Source organism: Eleutherodactylus coqui, chromosome 2 (assembly GCF_035609145.1).
Source record: "Eleutherodactylus coqui strain aEleCoq1 chromosome 2, aEleCoq1.hap1, whole genome shotgun sequence".
Taxonomy (NCBI): Eukaryota; Metazoa; Chordata; class Amphibia; order Anura; family Eleutherodactylidae; genus Eleutherodactylus; species Eleutherodactylus coqui.
Window position 1 is genome coordinate 120,542,134 of NC_089838.1, and position 14,491 is coordinate 120,556,624.

At 41.3% G+C, this 14,491-nt stretch overlaps 1 protein-coding gene across 1 annotated transcript in view; it reads left to right on the forward strand.

Annotated features, from left to right (window-relative positions):
* Positions 1-14,491, forward strand: part of LOC136610023 (dynein axonemal heavy chain 3-like) — a 1,175,415-nt gene that overhangs the window by 749,624 nt on the left and 411,300 nt on the right. The window contains exon 49 of the mRNA XM_066589293.1: positions 13,618-13,837. Coding sequence (XP_066445390.1) covers positions 13,618-13,837 — 220 coding nt within the window. The remainder of the gene's footprint in view (positions 1-13,617; positions 13,838-14,491) is intronic.

Consider the following 14,491-nt stretch of genomic DNA (forward strand, 5'->3'; position numbering starts at 1 on the left):
GCAGTTGCTCACTTATGAATGACTGCCTGCTTACTGTGAATGGAGCAAAGCTGGCCGGAATGATCCCCAGCCCACTCAACGTCTATTCAATCAGCGCAATCAGCGATGTTCGTTTCTGTGTAAACGCATAGTAACAATTATCGCTGGGATGAGCTGTCGAGCATCTGTTGCCCGACAGAATGTCTAGTGTAAAAGCACTCTTAGGGTGAATGCAGACGGCCAGGTCGGATTCTGACTGCGAGATTCTCGCAGAGGGATGCGACCTGCGCCCCTGCATTGACCTCTTGCTAACCATCCTGCGTCTTCTCTCTGCTCTGCGATGTGAAATAGGACATTCCGTGATTTTGGTACCACGTGAGTTTTCACGTGGTCAAATTGCAGCTGTCTGTATAAGACTGCATAAAATAATGCAATCCTATGGCAGTGTGCACCGGCGGAAATTCTGCGCGAAATCTTGCCGCGGAATTTCCGCCCGTGTGCATTTAGCCTTAGTCCATATCTGTCAGTGTTTTGTTTTGGGGATCTGATGTGGGGACATACTTATTCTTCACATCATACCCCACTTTTACTTTCTGATCTCCACCACTGCTGAGGTACCTGCGGCAGTTGCGTCAGCAGAGGGTTTCACCAGGATATGGCAAGAGACCATACTAAGCTTGAAAGTTCAGTAGCTTCTATGAAGAGGTTTGCTGGTCGCAAGCGCAGGGAACCTCCATGATTTTCACATGGGGATAAAGTTTGGCTGTCCACCAAACATATCAGGTTGAGGATACCATCCTTTAAGTTTGCCCCACGGTTGTTGGGCCCTTTTGAAGTTCTACAGAGAACTAATTCGGCCTCTTACAAACTTAGACTCTCTCCTTCCCTTCATATCCCAACTCTTTTCATGTATCTCTGCTTAAACATTAGATACTTAGTAGGTTTTCCAAAAAACCCAAATCAGTGTCAGCCCGCATTCATTCTGAAGACAGCAGCTTTGAGGTAAAAAATATCCTTGAGGTCAAGAGGTTAAGGAATAAAACCTGTTTTCTAGTGGATTGGAAAGAGTATGGGCCTGAGGGGAGGGATGACACAGTGGTTCCACATCCAAATATGTAACAACAGCATTAAGGTGCTTTTACACAAAATGATTATTGTTCAAAAGAATCGCTGGATCGTTCGAATTGTAACCATAACCATTCAGTATAAACACAGCCAACCCATAATGTTTAATTCCAATTCTCTGCTATATGTGTCTGCATTCATTGTTTACTCATGCTCTGCTGCATAATAGATTTAATGCGTCCCCTCCCTCCCTTCCTTCTATTTAATCTGCCAACTTCGCTTCTTTCTTTTATAATTTATTTTATTGTCCTCCTATAAGTGCACTGTTCGATCAGGGTTTTACACAACCTAATCCCCCTCAGCTTTCCTTTTCTGCTTTACCTAAACACTTGGAGCCTGGTTAAGGGAGATATAAGTGCCATTTTTATGGGATGACTGTTGGCTAAACAATCTGCATTAAGGGGCTTAATTCACCAGGAAAAATAGTGGTGACTGGGGACCGAGTAGCGCGGGACCGCTGCTGCCATCATGTTTTTGAAAGCCTCTGTTTCCACAAGCCTGTACGGCAGCATCTCCAGCCTGATTAATTCAGCAATGTGCACGTTTAAAGCTTGTGCATGCGGGTGGGTGGCGGCGTATTACCGCTTTTGCTCCAAAGCTTGTATTAGCGACAGCTGAATGCTGCGCTAAGAGACATTACTGGATGGAGTGTAGAACCGTGAAGGTGAGGGTGTGGGTGTAGGCCAGGAGGCGCTTGTGCCTGAGTCCTGTGAGGGGGATTGGATCTGTGTGGCAGGTTGTGGCACAGGGGAAGAGGCAGTGGTGTGATCCGGAGGCGGTGCACGGCCTTTGTTCCACCTTGTGGGGTGCTTGGCCATCATATGCCTGCGCATGCTGGTGGTGGTCAGGCTGGTAGTGGTGGCTCCCCGGCTGATCTTGGTACAGCACAGGTTGCAAACCACTGTTCATCAGTCATCGCACTCTCACTAAAAAACATCCACACCTTTGAACACCTAGCCCTCTGCACGGAGGCTTGCCGTGAAGGGGTGCTTTGGGAAACAGTTGGGGGATTCTTTGCTCTGGCCCTGCCTCTACCCCTGGCCACTCCACTGCCTCTTCCAACCTGTCCTGCTGCTGCACTTGCCTCCCCTTGTGAAGCCCTGTCCTCAGTAGGCTTAGCAAGCCAGGTAGGGTCAGTCACCTCATCATCCAGGAGCTCTTCCTCTGAATCCTCTGTGCGCTGCTCCCTCGGACTTACTGCCCTTACTACTACCTCACTGACAGACAACTGTGTTTCATCATCCTCATCCACAAAAAGCTCTTGAGACAGTTGCCGGAAGTCCCCAGCCTCATCACCCGGACTCCTGGAACTTTCCAAATGTTGGGCATTGGTCACGACAAACTCCTCACGTGAGAGAGGAACCATTTTTTCCCACTCATGGCAGGGACCCGAGAACAGTTCCTGGGAGTCTGCCTGCACAGAATCTGTCATTTTCATGGAGTGAGGAGGCTGGGAGGAAGGAGGAGCAGCCAGAGGATTCAGAGTTGCAGTCCCTAGGCCGGGAGTAGTGGACTGCGTAGAAGACTGGGTGTTCAATACATTGCTGGATGCATTATCTGCCATCCACGACAGGACCTGCTTGCACTGCTCTGCTTGTAATAAAGGTCTACCACGCGGATGCGCAAATTGTGATATGAAGCTGGGGAGCCTAGAAACTTGGTTCTCTCCTAATCCCTCAGCAGTCGGCTGTGATTCACCCCACCCAAGAGCTCAGCCTCTGGCCACACCCTCACTTGGACGCCTGCGTCCACGTCCTCGACCCTTACCCCTACTCCTACTCCTCATCATGTCAGATTAAGGATGGAGCAGGGCCCAAATAAATTACCCCACTGTACAGCGCTGAGAACTGGGGCTAATTCACCACACACAGAGACTTGTTGGTAACGGAGGCTCTATGCTGTGACCGGAAAAATTAAACCGCTGTCTTGCGCTGATACCTAGGGGTCATTTACCACTCACAGAGACTTGTAGGTAAGAGAGGCTGTATGGAGTGGCAGAAAACTATAAAGCTAGTGGATAGTGCTGATAACTGCGGCTACCTCAAGCCCCCCCCCCCCCCAAGGAAAGGGTATTCTGAGACGCTCGGCACAGTGGCAGAAAGTTTTTATGCAAGTGGATAGTGCTGATAACTGTGGCTACTTCACCACACCCAAGGAAAGGGAATTGTGAGACGCTCTGCACAGTGGCAGAAAGCTATAAAGCCAGTGGATAGTGCTGATAACTGCAGCTACTTCACCGCAACCAAGGAAAGGGTATTGTGAGATGCTTTGCACAGGGGCAGAAAGCTATACAGCCAGTGGACAGTACTGAATGGTATCTGTGAAATGCTGTTCTGCAGTGGCCCAGTAAATGTTTGCATTCTATTTAGCGATGAGACCTCTGCCTAATGCACTGCCCACATAGAACGGTATAGCTGAAATGATCTGCAGTGGCCCAGGTAATATTTGCGTACTACTTAGCAATGAGACCTCTGCCTAATGCACTGCACACATACAGTAGAACGGTATAGCTGAAATAATCTGCATTGGCCCAGGAAATATTTGCGTACTATTTAGTGATGAGACTTCTGCCTAATGCACTGCACACACACAGAACAGTATAACAGAAATGGTGTTCTGCAGTGGCCCAGGAAATATTTGCATACTATTTAGCGAAGAGACCTCAACCTAATACACTACACACATAGAACGGTATAGCTGAAATGATCTGCAGTGGCCCAGGAAATATTTGCGTACTATTTAGCGATGAGATCGCTCACTAATGCATTGCACACATAGAACGTGTAGCTGAAATGATCTGCAGTGGCCCAGGAAATATTAGAGTACTGTTTAGCGTTGAGACCTCTGCCTAATGCACTATTTAGTGATGAGACCTCTGCCTAATGCACTGCACACATGGAACGGTATAACAGAAATGGTGTTCTGCAGTGGCCCAGGAAATATTTGCGTACTATTTGCGATGGGACCTCAATCTAATGCACTGCACACATATAGCTGAAATGATCTGCAGTGGCCCACGAAATATTTGCATAGTATTTAGTGATGAGACCTCTGCCTAATGCACTGCACACATGGAACGGTATAGCTGGAATGATCTGCATTGGCCCAGGAATTATTTGCGTACTATTTAGGGATGAGATTGCTCACTAATGCATTGCACACATAGAACGTATAGCTGAAATGATCTGCAGTGGCCCAGGAAATATTAGAGTACTGTTTAGCGTTGAGACCTCTGCCTAATGCACTGCACACACAGAACAGTATAGCTGAAATGGCCTGCACAGGCCTAGATGCTTAAGAAAAATGGTGCACTACTGCTCCCAGCCAGCCACAACAGTAATGCACACAAGGAGGAGTAGCCCTAAGAAGGACAGTTGGGGTTCTTGAAGAGAGGATCCTACTCTAACACTTTCCCTATATCAGCATCAGCACTTTCCCTAACCTCTGGCAGCATGCGTCTGAGGCGAGCCGTATGCGGGACCAGTTTAAGTACTCAGCGGTCACCTGATCCCGCCAGCCACTCACTGCTGTTGAGTGAAGATGAAAATTGAATTAATCCATTCTTGAAGCATTTCAGTGTTTCTTCCCATCTAGAGAGCTTTTTCCAAGACAACACAAAAGACTCTTCTAAATCTGGACGTTAAAATGGGTAAACTGCTATCTCGAAGAATAAATAAATTCATTGCCCTTTTGATCAATGATAAGCAGGCTAGTTTTGTTATAGGGAGAGAGGGCAAAGATAATTCATTGTGCCATCTTTATGCTATCAGGTATACTCAAAAAAATAAAATTCCCTTAGCTGTTCTCGGTGTAGACGCCAAGAAGACATTTGATAGAGTACAGTGATATTCTATGTGAGTGGTTCTTATTCAGTTTAATTTCCCCCCAAGGCTCATGCAAGCAATCTTTGTACTATATTCTGAGCCCCATGCTAGATTAAAAATTAATTACATTCTCTCCCCTACATTTGAAATAATGAATGGCACTCGTCAGGAATGTCCTCTCTCACTTATGCTTTTTAACCTTACACTGGAAACGTTGCTGCAGGCAGTCTGCGTCAATAGGGGTGTTCAAGATTTAGCAATAGGGAAAGATACCCTTCAAGCATTGTCCTTAGCTGACGATGTACTATTTATTGTAACAAACCAAGAACAAGGCTTACCCAGATTGATTTCCATACTTAAACAGTTACTCCATATATGGTGGACATGCCTTATCGTCTCCTCCTTTAGGAGGCAAGTCATACTGGGCAAACCCTTCAGCTTCTAATTCTTGTCCTATTCAAACCTCATTACTCATCTCCTGATTTCTGATAAAACATTAATACCACTCAACTGGCTTCAACCTAAAGGGCCATTTATAAGGGATGATTATCGCTGAAAATCCATTCAAACGAATGAATTTGGCCGCTAATCGTCCAGTGTGAATGCAAAATAATCGTTTACCATTTGTTATCATTGACTTTCAGTCAGCATAAAAAGCACCGCTGGATCACAGGCTTGTCGTTCAGTGTAAATGCTACCTGCTCAGTGCTTTACAAAGAATGTGAAACGCTGGGCGAGATGCCTGCGATCCAGCCGTGAACTTTGCCTATATGCTCTGCACAAGCGCTAACAGCCCTAGTGGTGATGTCAGCACTTGTGCAGTCCTTTAGATGACTGTTGTCCTGTCTAAATGGGACGTATCTCTTGTTTGCTTCTTCAGTGGTGAGATAAGGGTAATGGAGTATGTAGATTTGATGAGCTCTCTCTAGCTGGACTAATAGATCACATTTGTCTCTTAGAAAAATCTGGTATCCTTAGCTTCAATTACAATCTTTGAAGTTATATATATATATACTAAGCTTTAATACCAGTGAGTAAATAATGCGTTGTAGCTTTTATTAGCTTCTTATCTCTTATCCTCCTCCCTTCCTCATATTTCTATTTTCCTTCCCTCCTCTTGTGTTCTCTAATGATTTAAGTTTATTGTTAACAGCTCCTAGGTCTGATTGTTGTTGCTCTTGGCTAATTCACACATGTTCATGCTTCAGTATAACTTCCTATTGTTGTAATATCGATTGCATGTACTCAATGTCCTGAGACCCATTTGTTTCTATTCTTGTTCATGTACATTGAGATTTTGTATCAAAAACAAATATCTTAATACAACAAGAATTGCAAAAAAAAAAATTAATTCAAGTATAAAGCTTACAAAAAAGTGAAGTTTCAGACTCTGCTAATATGGCACTCACAGGCTTTGGAGGGGTGCGGGTGACAGAAAATGACAGCAGTGGTGGCTCCCCTACTCCCCCTCTCATAGACCCAACAAAAATGCAGCCTGTGGGAATGCTGCAGTGTGAATGGTGTTCTGCGTTTTGGTGTTGAATGCTACCCGTTAAGTCGGGCAGGATAAGATTGTGGTTTGTCAAGTTCATGATGCCAGTCCATTTGTAGGCCAGAACCTACTCCGGACAAAACAATAAGCAAAATGTAAAAATAAAATAAAAAGGGGAAATTGTCCTTTTTACCTGAAGTGTAGAGGGGTACCTCAGTGCAGGTGTTGTCAGTGGTAAGAAGAGACTGCAAGGAGGCAGGTTGAACAGTAAAATAATGGAATGCTTTATTTGCAAAGAGAGAGATCTTCACTTAAGAATAGTTACACAACTTGCATTACGATTACTTATGGTAGATGATTACAACTAAACAATGAGAATACTTTTGATCCACATTGATTTCTATTCCAGCTTTTCTCTCTGGGGTTGTCTATGGAGTTTCTCTTTACTCTCCCTCTATCACACTATTTATCCTCCTGACTGTTGAATTCTTTCTTCGATCTTCTCTTTTACCCAGCCATTCTCTCTTGTTGTCTTTCTATACTTCCAACATGAACAAGCTTTGCTACTCATACTTTTCTTCCTTTCTACCGCACTGGCTTTCGCTGGATCTTGCTTCCTCTTCCTTGACTAGCCTTGACTCTTCTTCACTTTCTCACTTCTCTCCTCACTCCATGCCCTCTATCCTTTTATCTGTCTGCTCTCACCCAAACCATGCGGAAGGTTGATGCTCTAATCACAGGCTCTCTTTCTTCCTGCTAACAGACTAACCACTCCCCAGGTTGTTGCTTGGTGATAAAAACCCAATGAGAATTAACAGTAAATAGAACAGTGGTGAAGCAGAATAGAAATAGAAAACCAAGCTTTTAACACTTAACGTAATAAACACATTTAACCATGAAGTGACCACATAAGTGCTGTAGTGACCCTAATCTAGGTCACTACACTAAGACCTTTCTCAATTCTTGTGAAAGCCACACCAGAGGTGGAAGCATCACTCCTGAAGTGCTATGAGTTCGGCTGATTGGCATACTTTGCCAGTGACACTACAAAGCCTCATATCATACCATTTACTCTTTTGTAAATAAGCTTTTATAAGAAATAAAAAAATATTTCTGTTAAATTTCTCTCTGTAGCATCAGAGACAGGAATAATTTTTAGAAGAAAACTTCTCAGTGTGTAGAGTCTAACCTGCATATATGAGGGTTGCTTTCATAAAGAAATAATTAGGAAGTCTTAGCACATGAAAGAAAAGGTCTGTCTACGTTTCTTATTTTGTCAGCAACTGCAGTCAACATTTGCTCCATCCCTTAAATAGTAAATTATCACCCTTAGTATTAGGTCTAAAGAGCATTATTCTGTACTCACGGTTATTTGAGTCTTTCCTATTTGGTATTCATAGGCTGTGCTGCTACGCTTATGAATGCAGTTAGGCAAATTAATCTGAGGAAACTGATTTTCTAACCTAGAATCATTCACACACTCACTTGGGATCCTTTTCTTCGTAAATGTGATATGCCATCCTGTATCCTCTCTATAATTCAAGTATAGCTATGTTTTCGGTGTTTAATTTTTAAAATAAAAATGGAGATTTTTTTAAATGCTTTTCCATCTAGGGTCCAAGATTCTTCCCTGTCCTTCCCCACAATAGCTTTCTATAACCTATGAGTTTTTTTCCCACAGTACATAATAGTTTATGAATATGTAACAGATGTACAAGTACACACTGGGATAAAACCATTATGGCCAAGCAACTATCAGTACTAATGAGCACCCGAATAAAACACTGTTTTCCATCTGTTCAGAGAGTGCACACCTGTGGCCATAGGTTGATTCAAACATAAAAAAATAAGAAATGCAAAACTTTTCCATCAAGGAGGCTGCCCTAATAATATGTTCTGACACTAGCTATTCGACCAATGTAATGCATTAAGATAGCAATCTCCTTACATTTACAGCTCAGTCAGCAAGTAAATACTATAACTTCAGCTATGCTTATGGGGAATATTGAAACATTCTGCAAATACACCCTAAAATAAAATCAATGATTTTGTGATCATTTATCATGTATATTTGATGTATAGTTTAAGTAACAACTAGGAAAACAGATGATAGACATTGTTTTCTGGATAAAGTATTCGGTTTATCTGTAGTTCTATAGAAACTCACATCATAACATAAGGTAGTGCAGAAACTCACTTCCTCCACAAAAAGATGACCCTTTGTAGAACAGAGCAGTCCTGAGTGTTGCCCACAATGCTCCACTGCCTTTTGATAAACCCTGCCCATTGAATGACAAGGATATATGATATCTACTAAGCTCTGCCCCTTGGTGTCACTGTTGGCATCATTAGTGACATCATAGGAATGGGAGGGTCCATATTATAAGAGCCCAGTAGGAATGGGAGGGTCCATACTATAAGAGCCCAGTAGGAATGGGAGGGTCCATATTATAAGAGCCCAGTAGGAATGGGAGGGTCCATATTATAAGAGCCCAGTAGGTGCCATCTTATTGTTGTGATGCAGCTTAAGTTGCAGAGATAAATGGCAAAGGTATTTTCTGGGTGTAACATGTTGTATGCCATGTATGAACTATTTATCCCCCTACTGAGGTTGAGTGCAGTCTAGGCCCTAATTACTAGAGGGGAAGAGGGAAAATGACCATCAGGGCTAAAGAGGGAGCAGAGAGTCAGTAGAACAGGACCCAGGTAAGAGCCAGTCATGACCAGCAGACCAGAGCCTCCCTGTAAAAGCCTGCTATAGTAGTTAAGAAAAAGAGAGCATTTCATCATGACTACGGTGACAGGCAGATGGCCACTGACAATCGGGCAGCCCAGCAGAGCCACCAATGCATAGGAGGAGAAGGAGATTCCCTATTTGCAATGACTAGAGTGGTGACAGTGAGATGACAGTGGCCTGAGAAACGGCAGGTGTAGTAAGTAGCCATGTGATGCAACAGAACAGTGTGGCAGCAGACAGAGCACAGACTGCACAGGTCTGGAGGGATTGTATTAATAAGCAGAGCACTCACCCTTCATTTCTCTGCACCTCTCCATAGTTCCTGACAGGGTTTTATGTATGCACTTATACCCAGCAATCTCTACTCTGAGGGGCAGTAGGAGGCAAAGAGAGCATTCTCCTCATGAAAATAGCAGACTCATAACTATTCCCTTATGGTGGTGCTGCAGGGGCATTGAATATTTGCACCAGATTTTCTCACAAACCACAAGTAATTAATGGGTGTCCCATCTTCAGGTTTGTTTTCAAGGAAACCTAAAAAAAAAGTATTTTGCAAGATTTTAAGCAGCCATTTCAGTTTTCGAGGACAAGCCTGATGGAAGTAGCAATCCTGAATTATGTGTGCTGGTCATCCTGAATATTTATATCACATTTCCCACAGCTGATGATCTATTATAAGTTCAGTGATCAATAAAAAAATAAAACCAATCAGATACTACATTTCTCTTATTATTTAAGCTTCGACCATTTATTACTATTCAGCGTCTCCCAATTCCATGTCATAAATCATTCAAACTCTAGGCAGCAGATTTTACTTTCTTTCCATTACAGTATATCATTATCGCCTTGTATTCTGCTTTCTATTCTAAATTCTCATCTTAAGTAGAGCACAGCTAATAATAATTGATTTGTGATTCATTTAACAGCTCTATGATGGTAGATTTTTATTCTATTGTCTTTTTATTTATAGTGAACGATTCAGATTCCTGTAATCCAGCGAGAATCTGAACTATAATCCTTTAAGTGTAAAAGGACCCTAAGGTGGATTATTCAATATGCTCCAATCTCCCCATTGAGATGTTATTCCTAACTAAATCCCCATTCGACTTCAGAGACAACTTGAGTAAATTACTATTATAAAGACAAATAACATATACCCTAATTTAAATATATATGCTTTTGGACAAATCATTTTTTGCCTTACTGTAGGAACCAAGTAAACTCTGAACATCGAAGTGCAATATTTTCTCAAACTATGGTTTGTGACTTGAAAAATGTAATAAGGTTTACAGCGAAAAGAAGAATAGCCACAGCTGGTACTAAAATAAAGGTTTTGTGGCTTAGATGTTTAATGGAAAGCTATTTAGCACTAATGATGTTTCAGAATGACAGGGAAGGTGCTTGACGTATGTTCAGGGTTGTGGATTCATGAGATAAGGTGTTGAGAAGAAATATTGTAGATTTGATAAGAAACTTGACTGGAGCTGTGTTAAGGAGACAGGTCTGGAAAGAGTTTGGCTCATACAATCGTGATCCTAGCTGATTAGTACCTAATGCACAGCTATTAACCCAAAGCTGTTCTCTTTGGATGACCTAATGTGTAGTAGTTAACTTATTGTCCTTATGGTCAAAGGATAGCACTGGTAGTACAAATGTTAGTCATCTAATAGACTATCATTTTAGTTAGATGTCACATAATACTTCCCAAAAATTATTTTTTCATAAATGTGATTCTTTGAAATTCAGATGGCATTGGGCAAAGCTAGTTAAGCTTCAGTGTTGCTATAGATTATGTAACTTAAGGTTGACATTTAGGGAACACTAAATAAATGCAAACAATTTTAGTCAAATTTGTTCATTATATTACACTCATTATTACCGCAGGACATTAGGACTCAGTAACTACAATTGCATATGTTCCAATGATGAACTACTAGATATACAATCTACAGCTCATTGCTTCAAGTAAACTTAACAATTTAACAATCTAATTGACCTTTTCAAGATTGCAGGTAGCTTGTATCACAAGACATCACTCATTAATATTGCTTGACTTAATGCAGTCTTGATCACTTGAATAACCCTGACACAGACAGAGACAGGGTCAATCTGCAAATGGTGAGAAGGAAATTATTTAACAAAACCATGCCTTTATGGGGTTCATAACCATTTAAAAATGATTAAAGAGGTTGTTTGATTTAGACAAAGCCTTTTAAATGCCATATTGAAGTAGGTTGAGCTGAGTATGGAGATCTGCTAGCCCTTTTTATTAGCTAAACCAATTTAGCTACCATAAATTACATTAAGGCGTACATGAGATTTCAACAAGTTCTTCTTAACCACTCATTTGTTGCTGTTTGCATCTTGTTTTAAGTCTGTAGCTTCTGATTTTCAGGTGGTCTTCCCCATTTTATTGTTGCCCTGCTATTTTCAATCCACTTTCTTGAAATGGGTGTGCAGCATGCCTATCATTCTGACAGTAGTTCACTGTCCTGCACTTCCTTGCCCTGACGTCCCGTGCCGCATTGCATGGTCTGTGGTCCAATCAACAGGGTGGTAATATCTTAATGTGCACCCCTTTGCTCTCTCAGGACAATTCATGTATTCTGGCTAAATGGCGAGTAAACCAAATATAATGTGTGTATACAGACACAGAGACACAAACAGGAGAGGCAGGGATTGTGGAGATCATTATCACAGTGTGTGCAGGTCTGTCAGCCTGCAGTCTCTGACTGTATGGGAGTGCTCCTGTAAAGACAGCTCCTCCTCCATTTCTAAGGAATTGTCCCTGTGTCCTTTTTACTACAGAAGCTCTGTACATAACAAGAAACAGTAGATTACAGAGAAAGAAGAACTCTGGTGGCAGCCACTTCAAATGTGATTTACAGTGGTAAAGCAATTACATTTTTAGTGCAGGTATATAACAGAAACAATGAGACTAACACAAGATAGTGGATGAGCATAAATTGTCCAAAAAAGTAGTATCTCTTTAAGGGTAGACTAGGTTGATTCAGAATTTATAAGTGGAAACTAAAAAAACAAAACCTTTAGTTGTACAGTACATGGCTAGAAAAAAAAACAAATGTGACATTACCTTGTCCAGAACAGACTGCCACAATAACATATTAGAGACGTGGCTAAGCCCCCTAAAATAACCCCTGTAGCTTAGGACATCATAGTGATTTACTAAAAGTTGACATATGTCAATGAAGTCTACTTTTGCAAAGTTAGCATGTCTGAAAATTACAGACAACTCAAAAAGCCATTTTATTTCAAAGAATGTACCAGTAGCAGGTATATTATTGGGCACAGCAAGCCTGCTGCTATAGACATGAGTACTTGAGAGGCAGCTCTTCTCATACACAGGGTGCATGCTACTTCATTTTCATTCAATGGGAATGGAAAGATGAGCATGAGCAACACAAACTGTGGTAAAGTTAACTGGGCCAGGGTACATTACAGAAAATGATATCTGCTATTACTGTGAATGTAGCTAGACAGCCCTCTGGGCTACAAGTGACACAATTTTATTCCTGGGGAAGTAATAAGGCCAATAAGATGCCTCTGCTGGAGGAATAGAATTGGGCAAGTAAATTATTATTTAGTTCCAATCCTGAAAATGTAATGTGTAATATGCAAAGTCAGCAAATAAGTTAATACTGTAAAGTTACAAGAAATTGTCATTTCATTCAATTAAGCTCTCTAGGCATACTAAATTGGGATTGGATAAAATGTACATGTTTTGTGGCTACATAAGATTATTGTTAAAAGCTACTTTGCTTTTCTTCCAAATAAATCTATAAAAGCCAGGAAAGCAGCAGAATTGTGCTTTGACTATACTGGCTTAATGACATTGTGATGGTGCAGGCCGCATACAGATTTCCTATAATAAAATGATTTTTATAGAGAACATCCGGCTTCAAATATTCCTGCTGTACTTAAAATGCACATACATTTTATATTTCACAATTTTCTAGAACTGTTCAGGCTTGCATGACCCCCTGCTGTGGGAAAGAAACATAAAAACGACAACAGGCTCACTATATGAAATGCTACATCATTCAAATTCATTTTGTGTTCCATTTTCTGCTATTGTTAGAAGATTCTGTTCACTCCAAGATGATGTTAGAAAGAGGAGGAAAAAAACTTTCTTTGTTGTGTGTTTCTGTTTGCTCTTCCAGGGAATGTCCATCACAGTGATTTACTTCTAGCACATTTTTAAAGGAAAGCAGTATTTCATTTATAATATAACCTATTCTCCACAGTTGGTGGCAGTCTATCATCTCTATCTGACAGCATGTGAGATCTAATCCCCTGTTCATCTTTTGAAGACCTGAAAGCTTGGCCCTCTATAAAATATTATGACTTATGAAGTCTTTAGTAATAAGTCTGTGTATTATTTATACGCAATGAAAATAGTTCCAATCTAATACCACTATTTAATACATCTGTTTTTGCAGGAAAGACACAAACTTGATCAAAATTGAGGACACATCAATTGTTCTGGCCATGGCGCCTCCTGCTGGTGGAAGATATCCAGTTACCCCTCGCCTTCTTCGGCATTTCAATATTCTTTCAATAGATGCATTTGATGATGAAACAATGAAGAGCATATTTCAACCAGTTGTTGACTGGCACTTCAATTGTGGATTTGACACGTCTCTAAAAAGATACTCCAGAGTAAGAACTTTATTGATTATTTGTTGATGGAACATAATTGCTAGACAATGTTTATATTTATTGTATGCAACTGTAGGGAAGGAAATAATTATTCATTATGTTTTGTGCAGAGGCTGATGTTCTGGATAACATGGTACTGAATGATATTTAGTTAATGACTGTAGATATAAAAAAAATCTGGAGACAACATAGAAATAGATTATCAGGGATTTTCTGTGAAAGCTGGATCTCATAACCTGTACTATAAAAATCTTTGCTTGCTGCTGATTGGCTGCTTGTCAATCTATCTCTGATTGGTAGAGGGGAAAGGGTAAGATTCAACAGTGGGAAAATGAGCAGGGCGAGGCAACATGTGAGGAGGGGTTTGGAGAGAAAGTGCAGGAGTTAGGACAAGAAATGAAGGCAGAGTTAGGGTGAGTAGTGAGGAGGTTCTCGTTAGAGAAGGACATGAGAAGAGGTGTACAGCAGAGCTGTAAAGGATTAACGTTGCCTGGAGTGGAAAGCAAGAGTTTTTAACCCCTGAATCAAGCGCAGTGTGGAGAAGAAAGAGTGGCACCCATCTACACAACAGTGAGTTGCATGAGTCCCAGTAAAGCCAGGGAAAGTGAAAGAGGTCCATCTCTAAAATAACTTCATCAACTGCTTAGTAACCCT